Source organism: Bombus pyrosoma, linkage group LG6 (genome assembly GCF_014825855.1).
Source record: "Bombus pyrosoma isolate SC7728 linkage group LG6, ASM1482585v1, whole genome shotgun sequence".
Classification (NCBI taxonomy): Eukaryota; Metazoa; Arthropoda; class Insecta; order Hymenoptera; family Apidae; genus Bombus; species Bombus pyrosoma.
In genome coordinates this window covers 10,873,676-10,898,705 of record NC_057775.1, presented here as the reverse complement: position 1 = coordinate 10,898,705, position 25,030 = coordinate 10,873,676, and the positions used below count along the sequence as shown (strand labels likewise).

At 29.7% G+C, this 25,030-nt stretch overlaps 2 protein-coding genes across 15 annotated transcripts; one reads left to right on the top strand and one right to left on the bottom strand.

Moving 5' to 3' along the window:
* Window positions 1-139: 139 nt before the first annotated feature.
* LOC122568442 (cleavage and polyadenylation specificity factor subunit 6) lies at window positions 140-18,354 on the bottom strand. 11 transcript variants are annotated; one of them, XM_043728147.1, is made up of 12 exons: window positions 18,179-18,348; window positions 16,660-16,884; window positions 16,323-16,550; window positions 15,263-15,745; window positions 14,456-14,500; window positions 13,630-13,756; window positions 13,239-13,352; window positions 12,445-12,737; window positions 11,999-12,296; window positions 11,581-11,845; window positions 7,146-7,226; window positions 4,391-6,342 (listed from the first exon to the last, which is right to left on the bottom strand). In XM_043728147.1, exons 1-12 carry the CDS (start codon window positions 18,233-18,235, stop codon window positions 6,174-6,176), a joined length of 2,385 nt encoding a protein of 794 aa, XP_043584082.1. In that variant the 5' UTR covers window positions 18,236-18,348; the 3' UTR covers window positions 4,391-6,173. The 11 variants fall into 11 exon arrangements, with proteins under 11 accessions (XP_043584092.1, XP_043584082.1, XP_043584084.1 ...); XM_043728149.1 differs by having other exon boundaries at window positions 12,445-12,725; window positions 18,179-18,346; XM_043728151.1 differs by lacking the exon at window positions 18,179-18,348 and adding an exon at window positions 17,795-18,138.
* Window positions 18,355-20,200: 1,846 nt separating this feature from the next.
* LOC122568447 (nucleosome assembly protein 1-like 1) lies at window positions 20,201-24,911 on the top strand. 4 transcript variants are annotated; one of them, XM_043728167.1, is made up of 9 exons: window positions 20,203-20,339; window positions 21,686-21,849; window positions 22,791-23,083; window positions 23,225-23,378; window positions 23,522-23,659; window positions 23,758-23,905; window positions 24,001-24,120; window positions 24,259-24,372; window positions 24,597-24,911. In XM_043728167.1, exons 2-9 carry the CDS (start codon window positions 21,697-21,699, stop codon window positions 24,605-24,607), a joined length of 1,131 nt encoding a protein of 376 aa, XP_043584102.1. In that variant the 5' UTR covers window positions 20,203-20,339; window positions 21,686-21,696; the 3' UTR covers window positions 24,608-24,911. The 4 variants fall into 4 exon arrangements, with proteins under 4 accessions (XP_043584103.1, XP_043584102.1, XP_043584100.1 ...); XM_043728165.1 differs by having other exon boundaries at window positions 24,259-24,911; XM_043728166.1 differs by having other exon boundaries at window positions 20,234-20,339; window positions 21,670-21,849; window positions 24,259-24,911.
* The last annotated feature ends 119 nt before the right edge of the window (window positions 24,912-25,030 follow it).

The following is a 25,030-nucleotide window of genomic DNA, read 5'->3' as shown; positions in this document are numbered from 1 at the left end:
TTTTCTATTACCTTTCAGGAACAAATGCTTTAAAACTCTATAATATTAATACAGAATGTTTTTGTTCATTTTTAAGATTTTAATGTTGTACTAATAAGAAAATTATTAGAATACTAAATATTTGATTTTGTAAAATTTTACGATATTCTGTGCATATTTTAACGTTTCTTAAACGTTTTTACGAGATCACAGAAGAAAATTCGTAGTATATATATATCTAATGCCTGTGTTGTTTGTATTTTTCTAAGTATTTTAAAACATTTATAAATCTTGATAATATAACAAAAATTTCATTGATATTATAGAAAGATCTATTATTGATTTATTGATTTCTTTAAGATTCCATTGTATTGAAGAGTTGTAACTTTTGATATAGTTTAAATATGTATTATATATATACATATATTTTTCTTTTAACATCAATTTATCTCTTTGAGAGTTTTTTAGTTTCTCTTGACAATTGATCATAAATTCACAATTATATGTTTGTCTATTAAATCAACATTAATCTTTTTCATGTTTCAAATTTATAATTCTGAATGATTTTAAAAAAACTGTACTAATATCATGAATTGTAAAATATTGAGAATTCTATGCATTTCATTGCATGATTCTAAATATGCCATTATAATACTTACTTACAAAAGTTGTCATTAGATTTATAGTGCTCTCACAACATTACAAAAGATTTTCGTCGATTTCGTTAAAACCACTAAATATTAACAATCATTTGTGTAGATTCACAGAAATGTGATTCTTTTAGCTTTTATAAAATTTTCTTGATAATAATCGCATTATTTGATATCGTCACGTAGAACTGTAATAGTTCTGTGTAATAATACTATTCAGTACAAAGCGCTTTGCGTTTCAAAAAATTGAAACTATCCTTTTTCACGTGTTATCGTATGATTGTTTATAAGTCCTATAATTCACAGCGTTACTTGACCGAGACCTCTATTAACAAAATATGATCTCTATAAATAGAATGTCGTTAAATATAAATCATTAAAAAATAAACCTACAGATAAAAATATCTCACAGCTCTTTGTACTCTTGATAAGAAACAAATACAGAACTATTCATTTAAAACGCAACTATCACTAAGACTATGAAATAGTTTCAACATTAATTACCATAAGTTAGACGATAAAATTAAAAAAAAGAAAAAAATTAAAAATAAGATTAACTAATCGTCAGTATATTTTAATTTTCTATAAACAATCGTTAACTTTCTTTGAAACAATATCTCTTTCACATTAAAAAGAAAATAAGACAAAATTATGAAATGACAAATACCTTAAAAACACTAATATTTTGTTATCTTAAAATTGCGCTTTAAATGTACAATTCTTATTATTAGTACACAAAAAAATACTTGTCGCATATTTGTAATGTAAGAATGCAATGCAGACTTTTTCCTTTTTCAACTTTAAATGACAGGAAAAATAATATTATAATTACTCCGATTATATTTAGATGCCTCAATGAAATCATTGGAACCTGCGCTGAACTGAAGATAAAAATTTTTGTTTAATCCTGATAAGTTAAAGTAATGTGTCCTCAATTATTCTTTCGAAAAATCACCGTTTAAACATAACATAGGAATCGAAGACGAAATGACTGAGCTATAGTAAAATATCTTTCTGGTTGGTGAATCGCAGTAAAAAAATCTATACATAAAGAAAGCCGCACACAGTGCTAACAAATCCAAAAGATGCAGACTTTTGTTGCAGTGTGTGTACAGCTCGATGATTCTCACAAAAACTACAATTTATACATTTTACTTTCTAAGAACTATACTTATAGTCGAATTGTCTATACTGTTTGTAAATAATGTAGTCATTGTATTCGGATTTTTAGACTGATTGTTGCAAAAATATTGAATTTTTAGTTATAAAGATAAGTAGGAGTGAAAAAATCATTTTACATTAATCCTTTGCAATTCTTTACTTTAATAGTAATTACTATTTATTCTTCAATTATGTTGAGCAATATACTTGTTTCATTTTACCAAATTATCCTACGGAAATAAATTGTATTTCCAGTATCAAATAATGAAATATGTTATGTAAATCACTTTTACAAAAATTAAATTAATGATAAAAACAATTCTATTTTAATTTCATAGAAAATGTGTTTGACAAATTATAATTCATAAATGTAACAGTAATGAAAACTGATATAAAATAAATTAACTTAAATTAGAAACATTGAATCACAAAGGATCAAAGCATGAATAAACTCAAACAATTGGACTATGAGTTGGTCGTACTCCATCCAGCAGTGTCTCTTATTTCTAGCTGCATGGTCGAGTTAACTATTATATGGTTACTTCAAAATGGCACATCGAAACATAATCATTCACGAGACACGTATGTGTATATGTATGTGATCATGCAAACTGGTCTCGTGTATTACAACATAAAAATTTATTGGGATTTTCCTTCTTTTTTGTTGCTGAGAATTTAACTATCTGGTATTGTGCTCTGTGAGAGTCCATCATCCGTTTCCTGGTACTTGTTAAAAGGTACCGAATGCTCAGCCCTTTGCGGTCTTCTTCCCTTTTCATTCTCTCTAAAACATGACGCTTCTGGTTAAAAATTTACACCAAGTGAAATGAACTAAAGTTATACAGCTAAGCTTTCACAAGTATATAGAAATAATAATAATATGTCGCTAATCGTTGCCCAACAAAATCGTTTCATAAATATTAAAAATGTAATAAATTTGTATAATATAAGAAATTATATGTGTGCGTATATATATATATATACGCACACATTATTATTATTATTACATATATATATTATAATATTATATTATATATATTATTATAATATTATTATATATTATATTATAATAATATATATAATTCATTTCATTTTATCTTATATAGTAATTTGTTATACATGAAAGAAGACCGTCGAGGGTTCTGCTAAAATAACGAATGATTATGCGATACATGATAAAAATTAATATATACATACAACATTGTCTCACAGAGCTATTATTAAGTGTATCATCATTCATAATGATCCCTGATAAAAAAATCCATTCGAAAGGTGAACCACCCTCGCTGTCTTTGCTTACTTTTGATACTTTTTCCTCTCTTAGAGAGGACGAATGTATAGTGTTCAATTTAGTTGTAATTTCTTTCGAGCTATTCTCAACTCTTTCATGCGTAATTCAGTGCTTGTAGTATATGACTTTTACAACTTCGTAGTTTAGTTTACATCTAACTGTAGCGATCGGATAACATATTACTTAAAAAATAATACATATAACGTGACTAAAAAATAAATTATGATGATATATTCTCGTTTCAGATCGGAAAAGATGCATAAAAATGAAGATTAAATATACAAGGAGGAGGGACGTTAAGTCTTAAGAACATCATGCTTGAGCATAGAAAAATACAGTAATACCGATCCTTCTAAAACATGAAAGAGTTTCTGCTACTGCACACGAATACTAATTTTTCTAGTTTCTAATCCTCGTACAATCAAGAATTGAAATCACCATAATATATTACTGGATTTAAAATACATATTTTCAAAATGTGTAACATTTGACGAACGCAATATTTTTATGTACATTAAATTCTACATTCAAGTGCATAAGAGGTGAACATAATTCTTCATATAACTCTTAATTACATAAACCTTGATTATACGAGGATTAATCTGTACGCTCTAAGGGCGTAACACAGGAGAGAAATTCTTTTCTTCAAATAATACACAGGACCTTTTTGACAATTCAAACAAAGTCGTTCCGTGAACGTGTTACGCTTTCACAATATACTATGTATCGTTATAAATAATTTTCTATGCCGTTTCAACTAAACAGTGAAAAATAAGATGGCACTATTACATAAAATTAATTTACCAAAATTACCCAAGTCGATGATCTTAAAATATCTATACTTATTTACAATTAATAAACAAAATTATGATCATATCTGGATAGTAATCTTTATTATTTTTAGATGAGCAGATTTGGGTAGTTTCGATAAATTAGTTTTCAAACACTCGACTATCAGAGAGTAAATATATAACTCTGACATTGATCCTTCCAATTTCATGGATGAGACTAGTATATGTCATAAAACATAATGGAGAACATAATAATTGTTTTACATGTAAAATATCGTGTTCCACCCCTGTTATCATACACTTTCGATCCCTAATCGATCGTTGTTACGAACATCAAAAATTGTACAGAAATAAATTAATTAAAGGTGAGATCGAAAGTGTTTAAATCGGATGCCGTGTATGCGGCGTCTTTCGATTGGTTCCACCTTTCGATTAATAAATGGAATAATGCAATAGCACAAAAACAAAAATAACATATTTATCAGGAAGATTGTGTGTGCTGATGAATAAAGTAAAGACATGTTTATCACGTATATTTTTTTTGAAAGCGTATATATATATTATAGTTAAGATACAATCTTGCATCGTCGCGGAGATAGAAGACCGATGACGAGAGTCCAGAGTGTGATCTTCATTCTTCCCCGAGGCAACCAGCAAACACACAGCACCGTTCGCCAATAGGTGCGGCGCAAGCCTCTTCTTCAGCTTCTCTGTAAACCGCAACTGAACACAACTCTTCGTGAAACATAACTTTCGTTGTGCTTTCGTCATCTTTTCCTTTTGTTAATTTGTTGTTGCTATTATCATTATTCTTTTTTTTTATTCCTGAATAACACATACTCTCCCTCTCTTTCTCGCTCTTTCACTCTCACTACTTTTTTCTGAAAACTAAACAAATACTCTCTGCTTAAATGTTACATAGATATATATATATATGCATATGTGGTGTATGCGTTTTCGTTAGCTTCATTATCATTTTTTCTTGTTGTTTTTTTATAATTAGTGTAATAATATTTAGTAATATGATAGTGTATGCTACGTAAAAAGAAAAAAGAAAAGAAAAAAACAACACCATCGATGACTCAAAAAGAAACTGTATGTCAAATTCTACGATCAACCACCCATGCAACGTGTTGCTAAGAATCTTCTATGACAAAACCACCCGTAGTAATTTGGCTAAAATGCTCGCGATTCGAAACTCTGCCGAAAGTTTACACAGAGACTTGCAAATTATGTTATCAAAACATAATTGGGATTCGCCACTTTCTCGACCGAGATTCTCTATTTTTAGATGCTTCGTCACATACCGATAAATGTATCTAAGCACATCTAAAAATAGATATTTATAATTCAATACAATCATAACATAGTCATTCAGTTGCAGCTGATAAAAATTCTAGAGGTCATAGTTTCCTAAACGTGCAATAAACAGACACGTGTAGCATGTTACTAGGAAATACAAAATTCGTGTTATTAATTTCCTATAATTAGAATTTTATGTTTATAAAAAAGGGAATTGTGATTGATCACAATCTTATACTTTAATATGAAACTTAAGAATTAATAACCATTCTACTAATAAGATACAATAGTACAACAATAAGTGAATAAAACAGAACTTTTTAAATATAGACTTCCAAGTTGTAAGTTAGAATATGAATGCATCAATACGCGTGTACCCGAATATTTAAACATACGTGAATTAGATACTCCTAATATACAGATAAACATGTACTAAAAATTACATGGTAAAACAGATACGTTTCATACACGTGTACACATAGATATTAAATACACATAAACTACAGACCTCTAGTACAGAGCTATTTGTCATGTAAAACAAATAACTGGAAGATGGTTATCTATACTTCTAATACAAAGACTAAATCTATTGTATCGAAAGGTGCTCTGAATTACCGATCATATATAAATGGAATCATGATAGATTTATCAAAAAATTTAATTAATTGCAAGGTCACTGTGTTTCTTTCATTTCGAAACCAATGGTTTCTCTGTTCAGCCGAGAAAGTGTTTAAATACTACTGATATTCAGACAAAATACAGAAGATAAACATGTGCTCTCAGGAGATAAACGTGTGTATGAGTGTCCTCTTGGATCCGTTTCTCAATGACGCTTGCAAGAGAATGACCGGTAAGATCCTGCAAACACTGCATGCTAAGACGTGACCTCTTCCTCGTTTTCTGGCCCTTCTGTATTTTTATTCTCACTGTTTTCTCTGTTATTTCTGATTTTTTTGTAAACGAGAATTCTTCTTTATTCTTTCCGACACGTAATCGCCTTTAATGCCTTGAACGATGCGAAGAGTCTCCACGTTCGTCGCGACGATCTCTTTCTCGTTCTCGCTCCCGTTCACGCTCCGGTTCTCGTTCTCTCTCGGATGGTCTTCGGCTCGACTCTCGTTCTCGATCTCTGTCTCGTTCACGCTCTCTGTAGCGATCGTCATAATACCTACACAAGTACACGTCAGCCAATTATCTTACTTTACCGGTGTACACTATTAATTTGCTTTTTTTCTTTTTTTAATTCTTTTTATGCCTTCTTAAGATATATTTACATTAACTCAGGGACTCTTTGATACGCTATGTATCTTTCTCTAATATATCCTACCTTCTTCGTTCACGATAACTTTTTATTTTTTTTATTCGTTTCCTTGCTCTCTATTAACATTTTGATTTTTGCGATCAGGTTTTTACTTATTGTAAAGGCTTAAGAGAAAGGAACAAAATTATCAAGCATTTAGAAGAGACAATTTACTGCATAAAAAAGTCTCTGATAACTTCAGGAACTAAACACATTACTCTAACAAGAAGTTTTAATAACAAAGAAAAACTAATATTTATCTAAATTTTCCAACAATTTGCAATAAACGATTTTGTAGTCAGAAAACAAAAGATTCACTGAATTCGTGCGATATTCTAATAGAATTATAACTTTTAATACCTTTTCTCATCATTATATGCATGTGAAGAAACAAAAGTAAGTTGAAACATTTTCTTTATACTTGTCTCTTATTTTTCTACTTCTTATATTTTTTGTATTCTCCCCCTTCTCTCTCCCACTTATTTACGAAATTTTTATTTGAATTCTAAAATATTCCTGTTTGTGAAATGATGGATAATGTAATCAATACGTGAATTCTGAATCAAACTCTTTAAGAATAACTCTAATCTGTTGTTTTGCATCCAACAAGATAATACTTTGTAATGAGATCTACATGCATTCACTTTAATGAAAAAAAAAGTGTAAATTACCTAGACGCCTTGGAAGACGAGACGGGAGCCGTCTCTGGCGGTTCTTCTTTTACTCTTGGCCTGGCTGACTGACGTGTCGTACTAATGGAAAATATGCATACTTCGTTATGACTTGTACTGTTACCAGGCTTAATACGTTGCTTTAGTTAAAATAAGCTATGTTAAGAAATATATTCAATTTCCCTTTTTCAGTCTACTATAATTTAGCAACGATCACTTATTCGAGCAAAATTTATATTAAATTGTAAACTTACTCTACGACTTAATGCTTATATAAAAGACAACCATTTTTTAGCATTTTTCTATTGAAATATAGATTAAATTAAAAGATATGTCAATATGTTATTCGAAATAATACTAACTACAGTTACCAGTTATATGTAAGTGCATGTGTACAATACTACATATATTCAAAGAAGTTTTGAGATTCATTGCTAAACCTGTAACCATATGTGAATATTCAAAATGAAACAAGAATAACTTACTTCAAAACATTGAAAAATAGAAGATACTTTCTTCTAGGAACTATGCAACTGTGTTGCATAGATTTCATTTCTTTTTATGGTTTCAGGATTATGACTACTTTACTGTAGTAAAGTATTTGTAGATCTGTACATATATCAACTCGATAGTAGAATCAATGTTACAGTATCTCTCTGGATAAGTGTAGATCTTGTGTTAATATATGTTAACATAATATATAAATTGAAGAAGCATTTAACCATCTTAATATATAAATAGTAATTATACGTTTTACGTATTTTTACATTATGTATATCAAGATATGTATATCATGATATGAATATGCTAGATTAATAAATGAAGTAAAATTGTAATCATTCCTACTCATGTTTTATAAATAACGAAAGATAACAATATGTGGAAACTGATTATTTAATTCATGAACTGTTTATCTTACGAATTGTTAGGATTAATAACTGCAATAATTCTATCGCTAGATAAAACTCAGTAATTTTTTAAAATACCAATATATGTAGTTCATAAATTAAATATTTAATTCTCTATCACATCTTAAATATACTTGGCAAAAATTTCATTTACAATATCTCTATGAAACATATTGAAGTATTTTGAATAGAAAGCAATATCTACAAAAAAGATATGCACATTCTTTTACATACTTTTTCCAATGGCGACTTTGGAAATAAAGATTACAACTACACAGGAGGAACAAGAGGGAACAATTGTATTGAATGTACTGTATGACTTATCTCAAGGAAGAAGCTAACATCTGTTTACATTCCAAAATTGTCAATTGTATATTAAGAGAACTATTGTTATACAGCTTCAACCTTTATCTTTTTATTGATGTCAATTAATAAGATTCAGACTCTAAGTGTATCCACGCACACACTTCAAATATCATGTGACAAAAATAACTTGCAGAAGTATCATTGATACTGAGTACAAAGTTCATTTCTTCCCTCGTATTTACAAAATTGAAATAAAAATGTAGATGCGAACATTCCTTAAATCTGTTCTAATATTTAATTAATGAACGGATGTTCGCCTTAATCTACAAATCTTTCAATCATTTCAATTATGGGCAAGTTTCGTTTATTGTTGGCTATTTCATCTTTGAAACTTCAGTCTCACTTACTACTGAATATTCCAAAAACAATAAACAAATAGATTAATAAAATTACAATCTCGTCGTTTTAGTGCATGTTAAAGTTTTGAACAATTTACAATAAAATTTATAACTCGCAAATAGAATTGTTATTTCAATTGCATCATTTAAATTACATTACTATTATATATAAATGTTCCTAAAATATTATATTGTTTAAAAATTGAGATCGCAATATTTTCAGTTTCTCTATTATAAAAAAAGCCCCTGTTACTTTCTAAAACCATAATGAAAATCAATAATGTGGTTATTACTTATCGCTGATTGATAATATTAGAACGAAAAAAATTTTAAATGTCTGCTATTTTAAAACAAACATAAGGGTGCTTTTATGAATTTTTTTGTACTGTTTGATAAACAATCAATTTCTTCCTATGTTAACCAATATATACTGAGCATCTTTTAAATATAATTTGTATTTCTGCCAATGATTTAATAACATTTAAAAAAGTATGAAATAAATTTGTACTGTATTTATTTGCCTCGAATATTTTAGGTTATTGTTAAATACTGAAATCATAGTAACGTATTACAATTTTTCTTATAAAGAACTGATTTATTAAAAGATGAATTCGTTTATATTTTCATTATACTGTTTAGTGACTCTCTCGCTAATTAACTCAAAGACAATATCGCCAATAACAATATCGGTTGTGTGATTTATAATATCAGTAGAAATTGATACCACTGAAATAGGGTAAATGTATGTATATACAGATGTAAAATGAGAATGGGACCGAGAATGTGACTTTCGGTATGATGGCGGCATCGCTTTTGAGTTATCTAATGAGAAGATCATCTTATATTAGAACTTTATAATAATAATATTTACCATTATATAGTCATATGCACAGCAAATTGAAGCTAACATAGGAATAATAACAGTTCTTGGAGTTCAATATTTATAATTTACCTGTTACTTTTACACTCAATAATAACGCAGAGCACCTAAATCAAGATATTTAATTGTTTTAAGAATAATGTCCACTTTTAGCTTTCAAAGTATCAAGTAACTATTATAATAATATAATATTTGTTTCTGATTAATGTTTTTAACAAATTTTATGTAGTAGATTAAAAAAGTAGACATTAACGAACAATCTGATACAATAATAAAAAAAACATTTAATTGATACGTTAATTGTTACTTTTCATATTTTATGAATGTCTAAAATTTTGATAAAAAGATATCCTTGTGATTAACATTTTTATCTTCAATATAACTTACGAAGGTTAAAGATTAATAATATTTTGAATTCTTATAAATTAACCCTTTGCGGACTACTGCCGCATATATGCGTTCTGCGTAAGTCATCAATTTGGCCGAGGAACTACTATATGCGTTTGGCGAAAACAACTAGTAGAGCCGAACGACTCATATATGTGTTCCATGTAAACGCGTCGCTATGGGCGAGAAACTCATATACGCGTTCGGCGAAGACAACTGATAGAACCAAAGGACTCATATGTGTGTCACATTTTATTTATCCTGTGGAGAATCTGTGTATATACATATGTCTAGAATTTGATATCTATGAACGAAAAGCGCGTCTAAGCAGAAATGCGCGCTGGCAATTTTAAATGACTATCACGGCAGCAACTCGGCCCCACGGTACGGTTGACTCCAAACCGTCCCGTCCCCAAAGGGTCAAATTTTAACTGATAGCAGAGAAAATTTAAAAGTACTTTCATTTAAATAGATTTTTATTTAATACTTAGTAATTGTTAAAAAAAATACCATACTAAAATATATAAATATTCAAGATCTGAAATGCCCAATAACAATTAATGTATCAAAATAACGTTAATTTTATTTAACCCTGTCGCTGTCAATTATATAAGCAAATATTTTTGCTCGATTAGAGTTAATATCCTTTCAGTAACTAACTTAGTCGCAATTATTCTACATAATAATTACAACAGATTCTTTTTGTTCAATTGTGAACATCCATTTGTAGAGTATAGATGTTCTAGAATTATAACAAATAGATTTGAGATTACATTACAGCAAAAGGGTTAAGTTCACTTTTTTATCATTAATAAAGTTAACTATATTTAAGTCTTATAAATTATTGTTATATGACCATGTGAAATTATCTATGGTCTTTGTCTGTACTTATGAATTTTTCCAGAATAATTAATTAATACAGACAATACGGAAATATTAAGAAATGTTAGAAGTAATTATTAATATTTAATGACAGTTAAATTTGTCCCAATGAAATACGTTAGTATTTAAATAGACACACATTATTAATTATTTTACAATTGAACACATTATAAATCAACGCGTTCTCTTCTAAACATCATTAATACCAGTTACAATTCATTTAATTTACTTGCACTTTTATCAAATTTCATACTATTTAATAGTATTTTAAATAAGTATTCAAATCGAACGTTTTGGATGAACTCCGCATACAATATTCTGTATAGCATGATTGAAAATGTTTGCAAAATATATAATACAATAAATGGGACTTATATTACTTAGATCAATATCGTTGCTATAATGCTATATCTATTTGCGAAGAAAATTGCATGATATATTTTAATGAACTGTATATAGTTATATACGATCTGTTACAATGTAAACGTCGGATTATTTTATATAAATATAGACTTATCGTACTCATTTTCTTTTTCTAAATCATACGCATACGTGGCTATTATTACGAGGGCTATCAGTTATAAGTTGTGACTGTCAGTTAATTTTTGACTGAATTGAATAAGAAGGTACATCCAGTAGTGACAGTTAAAATAATTATGAGATGTTGAGCTTACCTTTCTTCTCTGCTTCGCTCTCTATATTCGCGATCTCTTTCGCGTTCACGATCCCTCTCCCTGCTTCGTGATCTCTCCCGTGGATATGGTTCACTGTAATAACGTTCTCTGTCACGATCACGATCCCTTTCCCTTTCACGATCGCGTTCCCTGTCACGTTCTCTATCTCTGTCTCTGCTTCTTTCTCTGTATTCCCTGTCGCGGCTCCTTGATCGCTCACGTCTTCTTCTGTGACTGCGTTCCCTGTCTCGTGAACGTGATCGTTCTGAAATAATTCATTAAATCTAGATTAACTAATACAATAATCTCAATTTCGATAGTATCATACGAGATATGATAGCCGTTGCAAGTGATTAAAAAATTTATTAAACATACATCTATTTTTTATTGTTCTAAATGTAAGAAATAAAATATTTACCCCTACGTGCAGATCCATAACTCTTTGTTTCGACGCCACGCAAGGTGTCTTGAAGAGAACTGATTAAAATTTTACATCTATCATCTGCAGCAACCTTGGATTGTTTTATCAGAGAGATGGCTGTAACCAAGGTTTCTATAGCGCTTGCGTATTCCCCTGCTGCAGCATCAGATACTGCTCGAGCAATAGCAGAAGAAGAAACAGTTCTATTTCTACCCATGATTTCTTCAAATTCTTGTTCTGTAAGGGGAGGAGGACCTTCTGGGCGATGATCAGGTCCAGGTGCACCATAAGGTGGCTGTAAGATATATAATTCACCTTGCTTTTTTTAAGATTTTAATGAAGCAGTAGTATTATGAAACGTAATAGTGAAGCCACTAAATAATATCAGAAATATAATATAAGATATTAGTATGATGGACAATATAAAATAGAATATCATATACCTGTGCTGCAGGTGGTCCATAACCATGAGGTGGCACATGGGGTGGTCCATGTGGTTGACCATGTGGAGGACCATGAGGTGGACCATGAGGTGGACCATGTGGTGGACCATGAGGTGGTCCATGGGGTGGACCAGGAGGACCTGGCGGATGTTGTCCTGGATGTTGATGAGGTGGTCCTTGTGGGAAAAATGCTGGATTCACATGTGGTGCAGGTCCTCCTGGGGGTCCTTGTGGTGGTCCTTGAGGTGGGCCACCATGGCCAGGTGGCGGACCTCCTGGACCTGGTAACATTCCTGATCAATATCTTTGTTAGCTTGCAACACTTAGTATAGCAAGCTTATAAATTTTTTCATTACACAAAACAATTTTTATTGTATGATTGACTTGATAAAGTATGCTTATTGCTTTAGAATATGCTTGCACAATGTTGTAAGATTATGACAAATTATTATAGACTAAAAATTTCCATCTTTCTTTATATATTCTAATAGCTATACTCTTTATATTTACATTTTTACTCTTTTAAGTATATTTATTCAAATTGAACTATTTCTTTCCTATGTTATTATTACTTATTTTTTTAATATTATTTGAAAATACTTTCAATTATATACTTTATATTCATTGAAATTGTGGCAACAACAAAAATTGAATTGTTGTTTATGTTACTTTTATCTGAAACACCTTGTACCTTCATACTCCTAAGCATAAAATTTCCCTCAATATCATGCATTATTATAAGAAAAATTAATAGCGATATTGTTAATATTCAATGAACGTCCTAAATTTCTCACCACCCATAGAACCTGGAGGAGGTCCTCTCTGTGGTGGGCCTTGACCAGGTTGCGGGCCTTGCATATGTTGATGTTGAGGGAAACCTGGTGGTCCCTGAGGCCCGTGATGCATTCCTATGCACATTGAATAATTACATCAGTGAACTTTATTCACAAAAACTTGATTACATAATTCTTTGTTATTAGAAGTGATTTATTACTAAAGTTCTTTATGTCCTGTTTTGTATAGTAATTTTGATAATTTTCATAATCTACTCTATCATGCAGACTAAAAGCTGTGGAAAAAGAAGAATTTTATCATAATGACACATGAAATGAAGGAAAGAACAGAGCGTGTGAGTCCAAGATGTTTCAGTATATAATACACAATGAATCATGATATTTAACAAACCTGGTGGTCTATTCCATTCGGGACGTGGTTGAGCACCTCTTGGATCACCTGGAGGTCCACCAGGATGTCCAGGTGGACCACGTGGAGGTCCTTGACCAGGTGGACCAGGCGGACCACCATGAAATTGCTGAATGGAGACAAACGAAGATTCTATTTCAATCTACCATAATTAAATTAAAAATCATTCTCTATACTTGGAAAATAACAGCAAAAAATTAATTAATAATGAGATGCATCAATAACACGAGTTACTATCGAATACTATTATTAAACAATAATCATAAAGTAATTAATAATAATGATAAAATATTAAAATATCAGAGCCAGTTATTGGTTTATCAAAAACTTTTCAATGTGCCGTATAAATTTAATTAACCAATAAACAGATTGAAATGAAACAATTTATTGATTTCTGAAAGAGCTTTTCATGTTATACATATCTCATGCACTGCTAATGTTGTAATTTTCAAAGAAATAAATTTTGCAGATTATATTTTTATATTACATTTTCTTTTAACACTTGAAGTTTATAAAAAAAATAACTAAATACAGCTTCATTCAAAAGAAAGACAATTGAATTAGGAAATATTGAAAGATAGCAGATGAATGACTTTTTTATTAATATCATTTAAATCTTATTTTCCATATAAGTATAATTTAAGACATTTTAGAATTTTAAAAATAATAGAATTTCAATTTATTATTTATTAATTTCAATAGTGTTCGATCAGATTTTGTGTTTAAAAACAAATCAATACTGAAAAGTTTGAAAAATGGATAATTTTTACAACGTGAAAAGCAGGAAAAACAACACATTGTGTGTTACCTGTGGTATATGGTAACTGGCTTCTGAAAGGTCTCTAGTACAACTCTGTTTACGCGAAGCGTAAGACATGTAAGTGCAAAAAATATTCTTGTAATTTGTACCATAATTTATCGATTTATATAAAATATATCATAAAATTGTAAAAACCAAGAAATGATTAACTTTAACAGAAATTTCTAATTAATATATCAAGTATTATCTGAAGAATAATAAAAAAATTTCTTTTCTATAGTTATGTTTCTATAGCTTTAGCGAGAAGCTACACAGGCTGTTTCGGCTACAGGTGCAAAAAGATTTAAAGGATGATTCATGAAGCTAAAATAAGATGGAAATCAAGAATAAAAAAGTTACGTTTTCAGCTTTGTTTTTTAGTTGTTGAAAATTAAAAATTTGTCGTAATATCCCTATGTGCAAGCAAACCTCCTTATACGAACGAAAGTTCGGAGGACGGTTAGGACGGTTTACGTCTTCAAATGTCATAATCTTCTCTATGATTCGTGCCAGGTAATCAATTTTTAGAATCACTCCTTAAATATTTTTACAGCTGTAGCCAAGCACCCTATATAATACACAATTATATTAGACGATTACATATTACATTCTTATCTCCTTTCTTGTCTTTCTTAGTTACCTTCTATTTTTATGTTAAAAGCAAAGTCCCACAACTACTATAAACACAAGTTTGCAATACAAATTAAGTTTTATAGATATAAAAAATCGGTTCAGAAAAAGTATAATTATTAACAAAAGGACAAACTACATGCACACAATTACATTGAATAATTAAATAAAAGCTCTATTACATACCATTCCTGGAGGCCGATGTTGACCAGGACCTGGTCCTGGTGGTCCTTGTTGAGGTGGACCGCCAGGTCCACTTGGACCTCTTGGTGGTCCAGGTGGACCATTAGGTCTTGGCCCATTCCATGGACCCTGCTGATAACCAGGAGGTGGTGGACCTTGGTTAGGATGCCCAGGTAAAGGATGGTGCGGCCCCGGTCCAGGACCCATCGGCGGACCGTGCATACGCGGTGGACCTTGCTGGCCAGGTCCACCTGGACCTGGTGGACCCATCCCTGGAGGTGGCATTCTCTGTGGTCGTACACCCTGCGGAGGACCCATCATCATCCTAGGACCATGATTTTGTTGCGAATGTTGAGGGTGTTGGGGATGTTGTGGATGCTGTTGATGGGGTGGCATTGGTGACTGATGCTGATGTGGATTATGGGGACGCTGACTCTGACTCTGTTGAGGAGCCGGAGCTGGTCGTGTCTTACACTGAGACTCAAACTGAGAACATATACACAATTTCAAATGTACAAAATGTCGAGTTTTCATTTATTTATTGGGAAGAGAAATAACGATTAAGCCGTCAAGAAATTCATATTGTTTTCTTGAAAAGATGCAATACAGTACTAATGTGAAGGAAGAAATAAAAAAGATTTCTAAATATTATAGACATGACCAATTAGATGTAAATTATGTGTTTTGATTGAAAGAAGTTACTTAAAGGACAATATTAATTTCTTGATAATATATCATATAATGAAAATTGTATATGTGTAAAAGTGCAAAATTATTTATATTAAAAAAGTTAACTTTTTAAAAGATTTAACTATACTTAATTTGAATGGAAGCTATATTAATGTAAATTATATAAAAGTGAACAACAATCTGATATTTTCGCAAGTAAATTTTTTTAAAAGAAAAGAAGAAAACTGCAAATTCAATCTTATATTTTACTTACACCTATCAGAGTAAAAACTCATGAAAAGAATCATATAACAAAAATAAATTTCTCACAGTACTAATTATTTCTTTCCCATAAATAGTTGCTTGTTCATAATATCGATATATCTATACTTACTTGATTTAAAGCTTGTTTAGTTGGAAATGTTACTACTGGATTCTGTCCATGCAATTCCTTTTTAGGTAATCTTTCCATACATATCCTCATACTTTGTTCTGATCCCAAAGATATCACACAGAATCCCTTAGATTGTCCATTGGCTCGATTTTCAAAGAATTTTACTTCAACAAAATCTGATACACCAATGCTTTGAACAGCATCAGTTATATCTTGGTCACTTGTCCACTGCAATAGAAATATTTCGATAAGTTTAAATTACTACAAAAATATTGACCTTTTCTCCAAGTTTTTAAAGTAAAGGATAATTAATAAAAATGAATATTCAATTATTTACCCAAGTCAAATTTCCAACATATAGTTGGTGACGTCTTCCAATTTGGTTTGGCTGTATATTATTTCCAAGTTGATGGTAAGGTGCGCTACCATTTGTTTCTTCATTTGGTGAAGTAGTATCACCAGCACCATCTCCACTATTTCCTGTAGAAACGCCACCATTACCACCAGCAGGAGCTGCTATCACATCATCATACAAATCAACGCCATCACCAGCAAACTCATCCTAAAACAAATCATTAAAAATATATCATAAGCAGATTAATTACCATAAGAATTTAATATATTTACATCATGTGAACTGAATATTCTTATGAATTATATTGTGAAAATAATATGTAGTTTCAGTATTTATACAAATAAAAATTAATTTAATATTCAATTCCTTTTTAAATCATTCACATATGTAGTATATAAAATATACTGATATATAACAAATATTATACATAGTATTTAATACATATTAATAATAAATTCAAAATACAATTTTTATGTTATCTACTTAAAGTTCCAAAAATAATATAGGAGAAAGCTTAAAAAATAATTAATACATTAATAAATATTTTAATTTACTAACTACCTTCCAAATTTTCGATAAAGGATAATTTATAAATTGTACGTATGCTACTACCTTCTTTTCACATTTTTTAATATTTTCTATTCCCATTGTATTGCATAAATATTTAACTATGAAGAAAAAAAGGAAAATAGTTCTAAGTAAACATATTCCTTCAAAAACAAAAACATAATTTATAAAGTATTAAAATGAATTTCAATCATCTTATAGAATACAAATTATTGTACAAAAGCCAAAAAATAGTGTAATAGATAAAAGGTACAAAAAGATTAAAAATATAACAATTTTTTCTGGATAAGACGCTTCATTGACGCTCATTAAAACTGTACACACATACCTACAAAAAAAATTCGCTTCCTAAATAAGCATGGATCGTTTCGGTGCAATTTCGGTCGGAATAAAAGAGAAAAAAAACATCACATACAAATAAAGTGTTCAAACTTCAAAATAATATGAACGCTGTAAGCAGAAAATGGTGTCTCGCATGCAATAATGAAAACTTTAGTTAAAAACTAAACGAAGTGGAGGAATAAAATGCGCTACGAGACATTTGCCTTACCGCTAACACCATTTTGCTTTTCTTGCTGTGAATCTGTGTATTACACGTATTTGCTTTTTAAGTTTTTCCCCGATGCAATAGAACGTGCACGGGCCACGGTAATTATGTAACAGAATAGAGAAAATGTTTATCGGTTGTGATAATCGAATACAACATCTACTCGTCACGAATGAGATGTACGTTAAAATCGAAATCCCGGCTGAACGAGAATCGGACACCGCTTGTCGAGGCAATCGTTACCGTTTCTCCTCCATGACGCCGAACAACCCCGCTCTGCTATCGCATTTTTCTCACAGTTTCCAATGTTTTTTACTAAAGTAGCCAATTAGCAACAACGCCTATAAGACAACTCGTTACTTATTAGCAATGATAAAAACGAATTACCTGCGCGAAATCTTGCTCGAGATCGTCGGCGTACAAATCAATGTCACCGTCCGCCATTTTACGTACACCGACGCTCACTGCATTTGACGAAGGCGCCAAGCCTAAAGAAATATGCTGTTCTAGGAGAAAACGTGTTAGCGAATTACGTTACGTTTTCGTGCTGAACGGATATGACGTCACATCGCCATCTTTTCCCCTTCCGAGGTAACCGATAAATTCATTGGAACTATAGATATGTATGTATTATGTGCACGTAGTTTGCCTGAGTCGAGTTAGGAGAGGTAAATAAAACCATGTGATCGAAATCTAGGGGAAAAGGTTCGAATTCATAATTCTGTGTATGTATATATATTTCTAGCAGAATCACTTTTCACGAATTGCAACATGTTATATATCAATCGATTAGTTTTAACGCATAGATTACAGAAATACAAAATTATTTTATAGAAAGTTATTATTATTAAAATATTTCATAATATAAGAATAAAATATGTATATGTTGTATGCATTTACCTATATCAACATTCAATATGTCTGCCACCGTTGAAAAATCGAATAGAATACAAAGATAATTATCGTGAAATATTTTAATAATAATAACATTCCGCAAAATAATTTTGGTATTTCTATAATCTACGCGTTAAAACAAATCGATTGATTCTGATTGGTTTTTTCTGATCAGTGGTTTTGGTATAATTCTAATATGTTATAAACTGGAAAACTACATTTTTTACATTAACCCTCTGCCTTATGATTAGTTTTATAGCTACAAGTTATTATTATTGAAATATTTCATCGCAAAAATTATATATTGAATGTGAAGAATGATTATTTTTTAGGAAATGAGGATTGAGTATTGGTTAAACGATATATTTACTTTATATAAAATCTTTCTTTGCTTAAAATATATAAGACACCATTTACTATACATTCTCTATAAAAATAGGAAAGGAAAATAGGAGTTGGCAATTTTCTACAATGATACAAAATAATTCACTAGCGAGTTGATAACAGTCAATAGTTAGAGATCACGTGATCAGTTAAATTTACCTCTTCTGACTCAAATTATTTGATAGCCTTCGTTCTTTCCCTTTAAAAAAGGAAAATATACTGGAGTATAACGAAAAAATGCTACAATGACTGGAAAAAAATATTATTGGTCACTTTACCGATTTTCTTACTTCAAATTCATTAGAATCATGGTTAGAATGAATATCTACTATGTATATGCTATCAGAAATGATAGCTACTCATTTCTAATACTACAACCAGGAACACGAACAAGGTTCTAGAATCAATTAGTTCGATTTAGTATATTCTACTATTAGAAAGGAAATTTCCTTTGTGCTACTATGTATATTCGTTAAAACGTCATGCGTAATTTAAGATCTTTTTTATTTACACACTTTTTTGTATTACAAAATAAAACTTTATAAAACGTTTATATTAGAATTTCGGTTTTTCAAACTTTATGTATATATATTTAGTGCTACAAATGCTTATATGAGAAATTAATTCTTTTTAATAATTATTAATATAAAGCTGTATTTACATTTTGCTAAATTTCGATAAGTAAAAATTAATGGTTATAAAATTATAATTATTATTAAAAACTCATAATTTTTTAATTACAAGTCTCTAATATTTCACTAGATAATTTTAAAATCATTTCATTATTTTACAAATTCAAATTTGAATATTTTAAATAAACATTTCATTCAAGAAGCATAAATGCTTATCTTCATTTAATATTTACTATATTAAAACCCGTTATAAGTTCGTATTCGAAAAAAATTATCTAGGAATTTTTCAATTTTTCAATATTCATGTTTCGTGTTCTACTTTCAGTATTTTACAAATGTGAATTCTTTAAGAAAATATTTTTTTCTTTCAAAAATATATATAATATATAAATGAATGTTTTTAAAAAATTTTGTGAAATATATATGGTTTAAAAAGCATAACAATCTACTTTTTAACTTGGCGTTTGAAAAATGTACCTAGGGATTTTTTGGATCGCATGATAGTAGCACTTGAGGAGAACAGAAAAGGATAGAAGAAGAACTAATTTCGTATTGTGCGACTTACTACAACGAAAGTACCGACACAACGACCGGTTGGTTGTTCGTTCCATAACTCTTTCTTTGTGCAGTCTTAAAAGGTATGTCTGCCCTTTGTTTTAATGCTTCTATTTCAAAGTTTAAATATTCAAAAATAATGCTTTCACTTAAAAACAATTATACCTTATTTTTTTGGTTTTCACGCATTTATAACCCCGAAAATTGCTTTTTTGTCTGTCCCATGTGCACGCTCTTTGTGTCGAAAAATTGAACCTTGCGATAGCTTCGCGACTTCTGTATTTCCTTAATAAATGTATAAAAAGAAATAAAACAAACGTATAATAAATGTGACGTAACTGGTTCCGACAAATAATTGATGAATTAATGTGATTTCCGCTTTTTCCATGATCTCTGCGTGCCCTAGCAAATAACCTTTCTTCCTCGCGAATATGGTGACTTTCAAATGTCAGTTCAACGTCCATGCAGAAACTAATTCGAATTAAGGAAATTTGTCAAGAGTAGATGTTTTTAGAGAACATTTATTTCGTTCATAGTATGTACTTAGACAAGATTCCCGATATTTGCCACGCACGTTTAATAGAGAATATATCGCAACGTACAATTTAATTTCAGTATGTTTGTAGATTGATTGATAGTTTCTGCTTTATGCTGTATTCTTTATTGCTCCATGAATATTTTTTATAGTTTATTCCTTCTTTTAGGTGTTCGCACATATAGGTTTAATTTTTTTTTTTTCGGTATATATGTTCGTTTTGTTCGTTTCCTATACCACTTTCTTTTTCCTTACTGCATGAAGGAATACATATATATATGTTAGTTTCCAATTGATTGAAAAAATTCTGTTGAAATATGTTTTTCAAACAAGTAATTATCATTGTAGTTTACTATGCTTTTAGAAATAAATATATATGCTGATAAAATGAAATACTTGGTTAATTACTATTTAAAGTAATTTTATTAAGATTACTGCATATATCTTGTAAAACAAAAAAAATATTTTCATATATTTAATGTCTTTTTAATTCAAATTAAAGTGAATGAGCTAAAAATAGGCATATTCAAAATGTATTACATTACATACATAGCATAATATCATCAGTTCATTTATATTTTGATTAATTTATTTTACTTATGTTAAATATAATATATTTGACCTTAAGTAAGAAAAGATTTTTAACAATATTTAAGCAAAGATGAAACATCTAACACAATAGTAAAATCATATATTATTTTGGAATTTTGTATCTTTTACAAAATGTAGAAATTATTCAAAGATATATATATATATAAATAAATGACTGCTCAAAAGCTTTTTAATCTTTTAACTTAAGTACCCTTTTTTTCATTTTATACTCTACTTTTGCCCAACAAAATTACTTTCTGATTATACAAGTGTCATTTTTACAAAAGGAAAAAATAAATCTAGATTATAGTACTATGACAACTGATCCAGAGCGTGCTGGTGAAAATAGTGAAATGGAATCTGTTGAAGATGAAGATGAGAACAAAGCCCCAGAGCTTTTCTCCAAAATTTTAAATAGAGCTGATGTGTTAGCTGCTCTACAAGATCGTACTGCACCTGGAATAGAGGTATTCAAATTTCATATTGCAAATAATAAACAGATATTAATGGTTAGTAACTTTCTAAACAGAACCTTTTACAATCAATGGAAAAAGATATAGTAAAATTTAAATTTAAAGCTTTTAACTGAAATTGAAGCTATTGCATTAAAGGTTTTAATCATTGTGTATAACTTTTGTATCTCATTTTAATTATCAATATTGAATTCTGTTTAAAGACTCATATAATTCATTTAGTCCTTGATGATAATTTTTTAATGTGTCTATTTTATTTGATATTTCAATATCTTAGTATTATTCTACAGAACAATTTGTATAAATCAGATTAAGTAAATGGATCACATTGATTTGGAACTTAAAAAAAAAATAGTGAACTTTTGCCTATTGGGTGAAAAATGCTCTTTATTTAAGAAAATAGAATGTTGTTTTGTCAAGTATTATAAATTCATTTTTTAATAAGTTTATGTATAATTATTATTTTTTATATTTTTCCTTAAACTTGAATCAATTGGACAAAAAAAAATTTTGTAGTTCTCTAATATAATTTGATCAACTGAATCCATGTAATTTTGTTCCTTTACAACAATTTTATTATTTTTTTGTTGCCCACAATAATTCTTATTTACACGTGTTATCAAATTTGTTGCTTGTTTAATCAGCTATTAGTGCAGGCCATGAATTATGCACCGCAGTAGATTAGAATCGAATATTTCTTCAATTATATATATAAAAATATTAATAACTTTGAGTTTATATATTCCATACCCCAATAAGTTTAAATTTTATTTACTGTTTGTTCATTTAAATATTTTAGTTAAATATATTAAATAATTAGGATATAAAATATTACATATGTTCAATTTCTAGTATTTAAACAAATTTACTATTGATTATATTTTTGATATTATTTTTGAAAGCCAATGTTAAAAGAAAACATTCAATTTTTATAGCAAATGCAGAATCTTCCAGCTCCTGTAAAGCGCAGAATTAAAGCTTTGAAACAGTTGCAATTAGTTACGACTAATATTGAAGCAAAATTTTATGAGGAAGTACATGCCTTGGAATGTGCTTATTACAAAATGTGTGCTCCTCTCTATGAAAAGAGGAGTGATATAATATCTGGCGTCTACGAACCAACGGATGAACAATGTGTATGGGAGAGTGATGATGAAGAAGAAGGATTAACTAATGATTTGAAAACAAAAGCGAATCTCGAAGATGATAAAGAACCTAAAAAAGAAGAGTATGAACATTTTATTTTCATTAAATAAACTAAGAATTTTGTTGCAAGAGTATAAGATTAAAGATTATTGTTTTCTTTCACACTACTTTTTACGAATTTCCAAGTGTTAGGAACTCTACTAACAAATCTTAATTATTTTAGGGGTGAAAATGAAGATATTAAAGGGATCCCAGATTTCTGGTTGACAATATTTAAAAATGTTGAAACATTAGCTGACATGGTTCAGGAACATGATGAACCAATACTGAAACATTTGTATGATATTAAAGTGATATTTCTTGAATCTAATCCAATGGTAAGTTGGAAAAGAAAAAAATCATTACATATCTACATATAAATGAAAACCTACCTATACCATTAATATATAAATAAAATTGTGAAACATAAGTAGAAATGAAATAGAAAGAATTGCATTAAAGATAATAAGATTTTTTGTAGGGCTTTGTTCTTGAGTTCCATTTCGAGCCAAATGAATACTTTTCTAATTCAGTTTTAACAAAAGAGTACCATATGAAGTGCACCCCTGAAAAAAATGACCCGTTTAGTTTTGAAGGACCCGAAATATACAAATGTAAGGTAAATATTATTTTTAATCTAAGTTTATATGTTTTATTTTCTACATGAAGAAAGAATTTATTCAAAAGTACATATATTCATCCTAACCATTTGTACAGGGTTGTGTGATTGACTGGAAAAAAGGAAAGAACGTTACAGTAAAAACTATAAAAAAGAATCAGAAACATAAATCTCGAGGGTCTATAAGAACTGTAACAAAAACTGTTCAGAACGACTCGTTTTTCAACTTTTTCAGTCCACCAGTTGGTAAGCCAAATCAATATTTTTATATTTTATGTTTTACTTACATATTGGAGATGATATATATTACTATTGTTATTAATTGTAAACTATTTTTCTAGTGCCAGATGATTCTGAAGCAGAAATAGATGATGACACTCAAGCTTTATTATCCAGTGACTTTGAAATTGGCCATTATATAAGAGAACGTATAATTCCTAGAGCTGTATTGTATTATACAGGTATTTCACAAAGTGAAGTTAATATTTAAGAAAAAATATAAAGTTTTTGCGAGTTTTGTTAGAACTCTCAAAACCCTTGGCTAGTGAAAGTAATTTATTGACATATAATGAGTAACGAGTAAAAAAACGATATTTTAGGAGAAGGCTTAGAAGATGAAGACGAAGACTACGAGGAAGAAGAGGGTGATGAGGACGACCCTGAGGAAGAAGATGAAGATGATGAGGAATCTTCTCCAAATAATGCACCATCAGGTGGGAAACAACAGGGAACTGATCCTAATGACTGTAAACAACAGTAGAATTACATACAAATTTTGCTAAAAAAAATTATTCGTGCGTACACACACAGACACACACAGAAACAGAAACACATAAAACCTGACCGATAACTGCCTAGATATCATCCTGCACCTGTGGCTCCAACGTAATCCTGTTTGTATCAATCATCTAATATCGTATCATATCTCCTATTCCAGATCAAGCCTAGATTCTTCGACATACCAGTGACAAAAAAAATTATGCGTACCCTCCCTTTATCTGACGTTGACGATGAGTAGAAAATACGGCTCATTAACAGCCTAAGATTTAATATCATATAAGTATAAACGAATTGCGCTCTCAGCTCTACATAATCATTGTCATTTTTAATTGCTTCATTTTATACTATTGTTACGTTTATATACAAACAAAGTTAGTTGAATTTTTTTCAAAACGCACGTTGACCTATGAAGAAATTTTTGGGTACTGTTAAAGCATTTTTAATACAAAAATTGAAAAAAACGCAAACAGCAGATAGCGCTTTGTTTCTTCTTGCCATGTAACAACTTCTGTAGTGCCATTTTCCTCTCCTGTTTCTTTTCTTTTTTCCTTGTTGCATTTTTTTAACATTGTTCTTTTCCTGTAAGTTCTT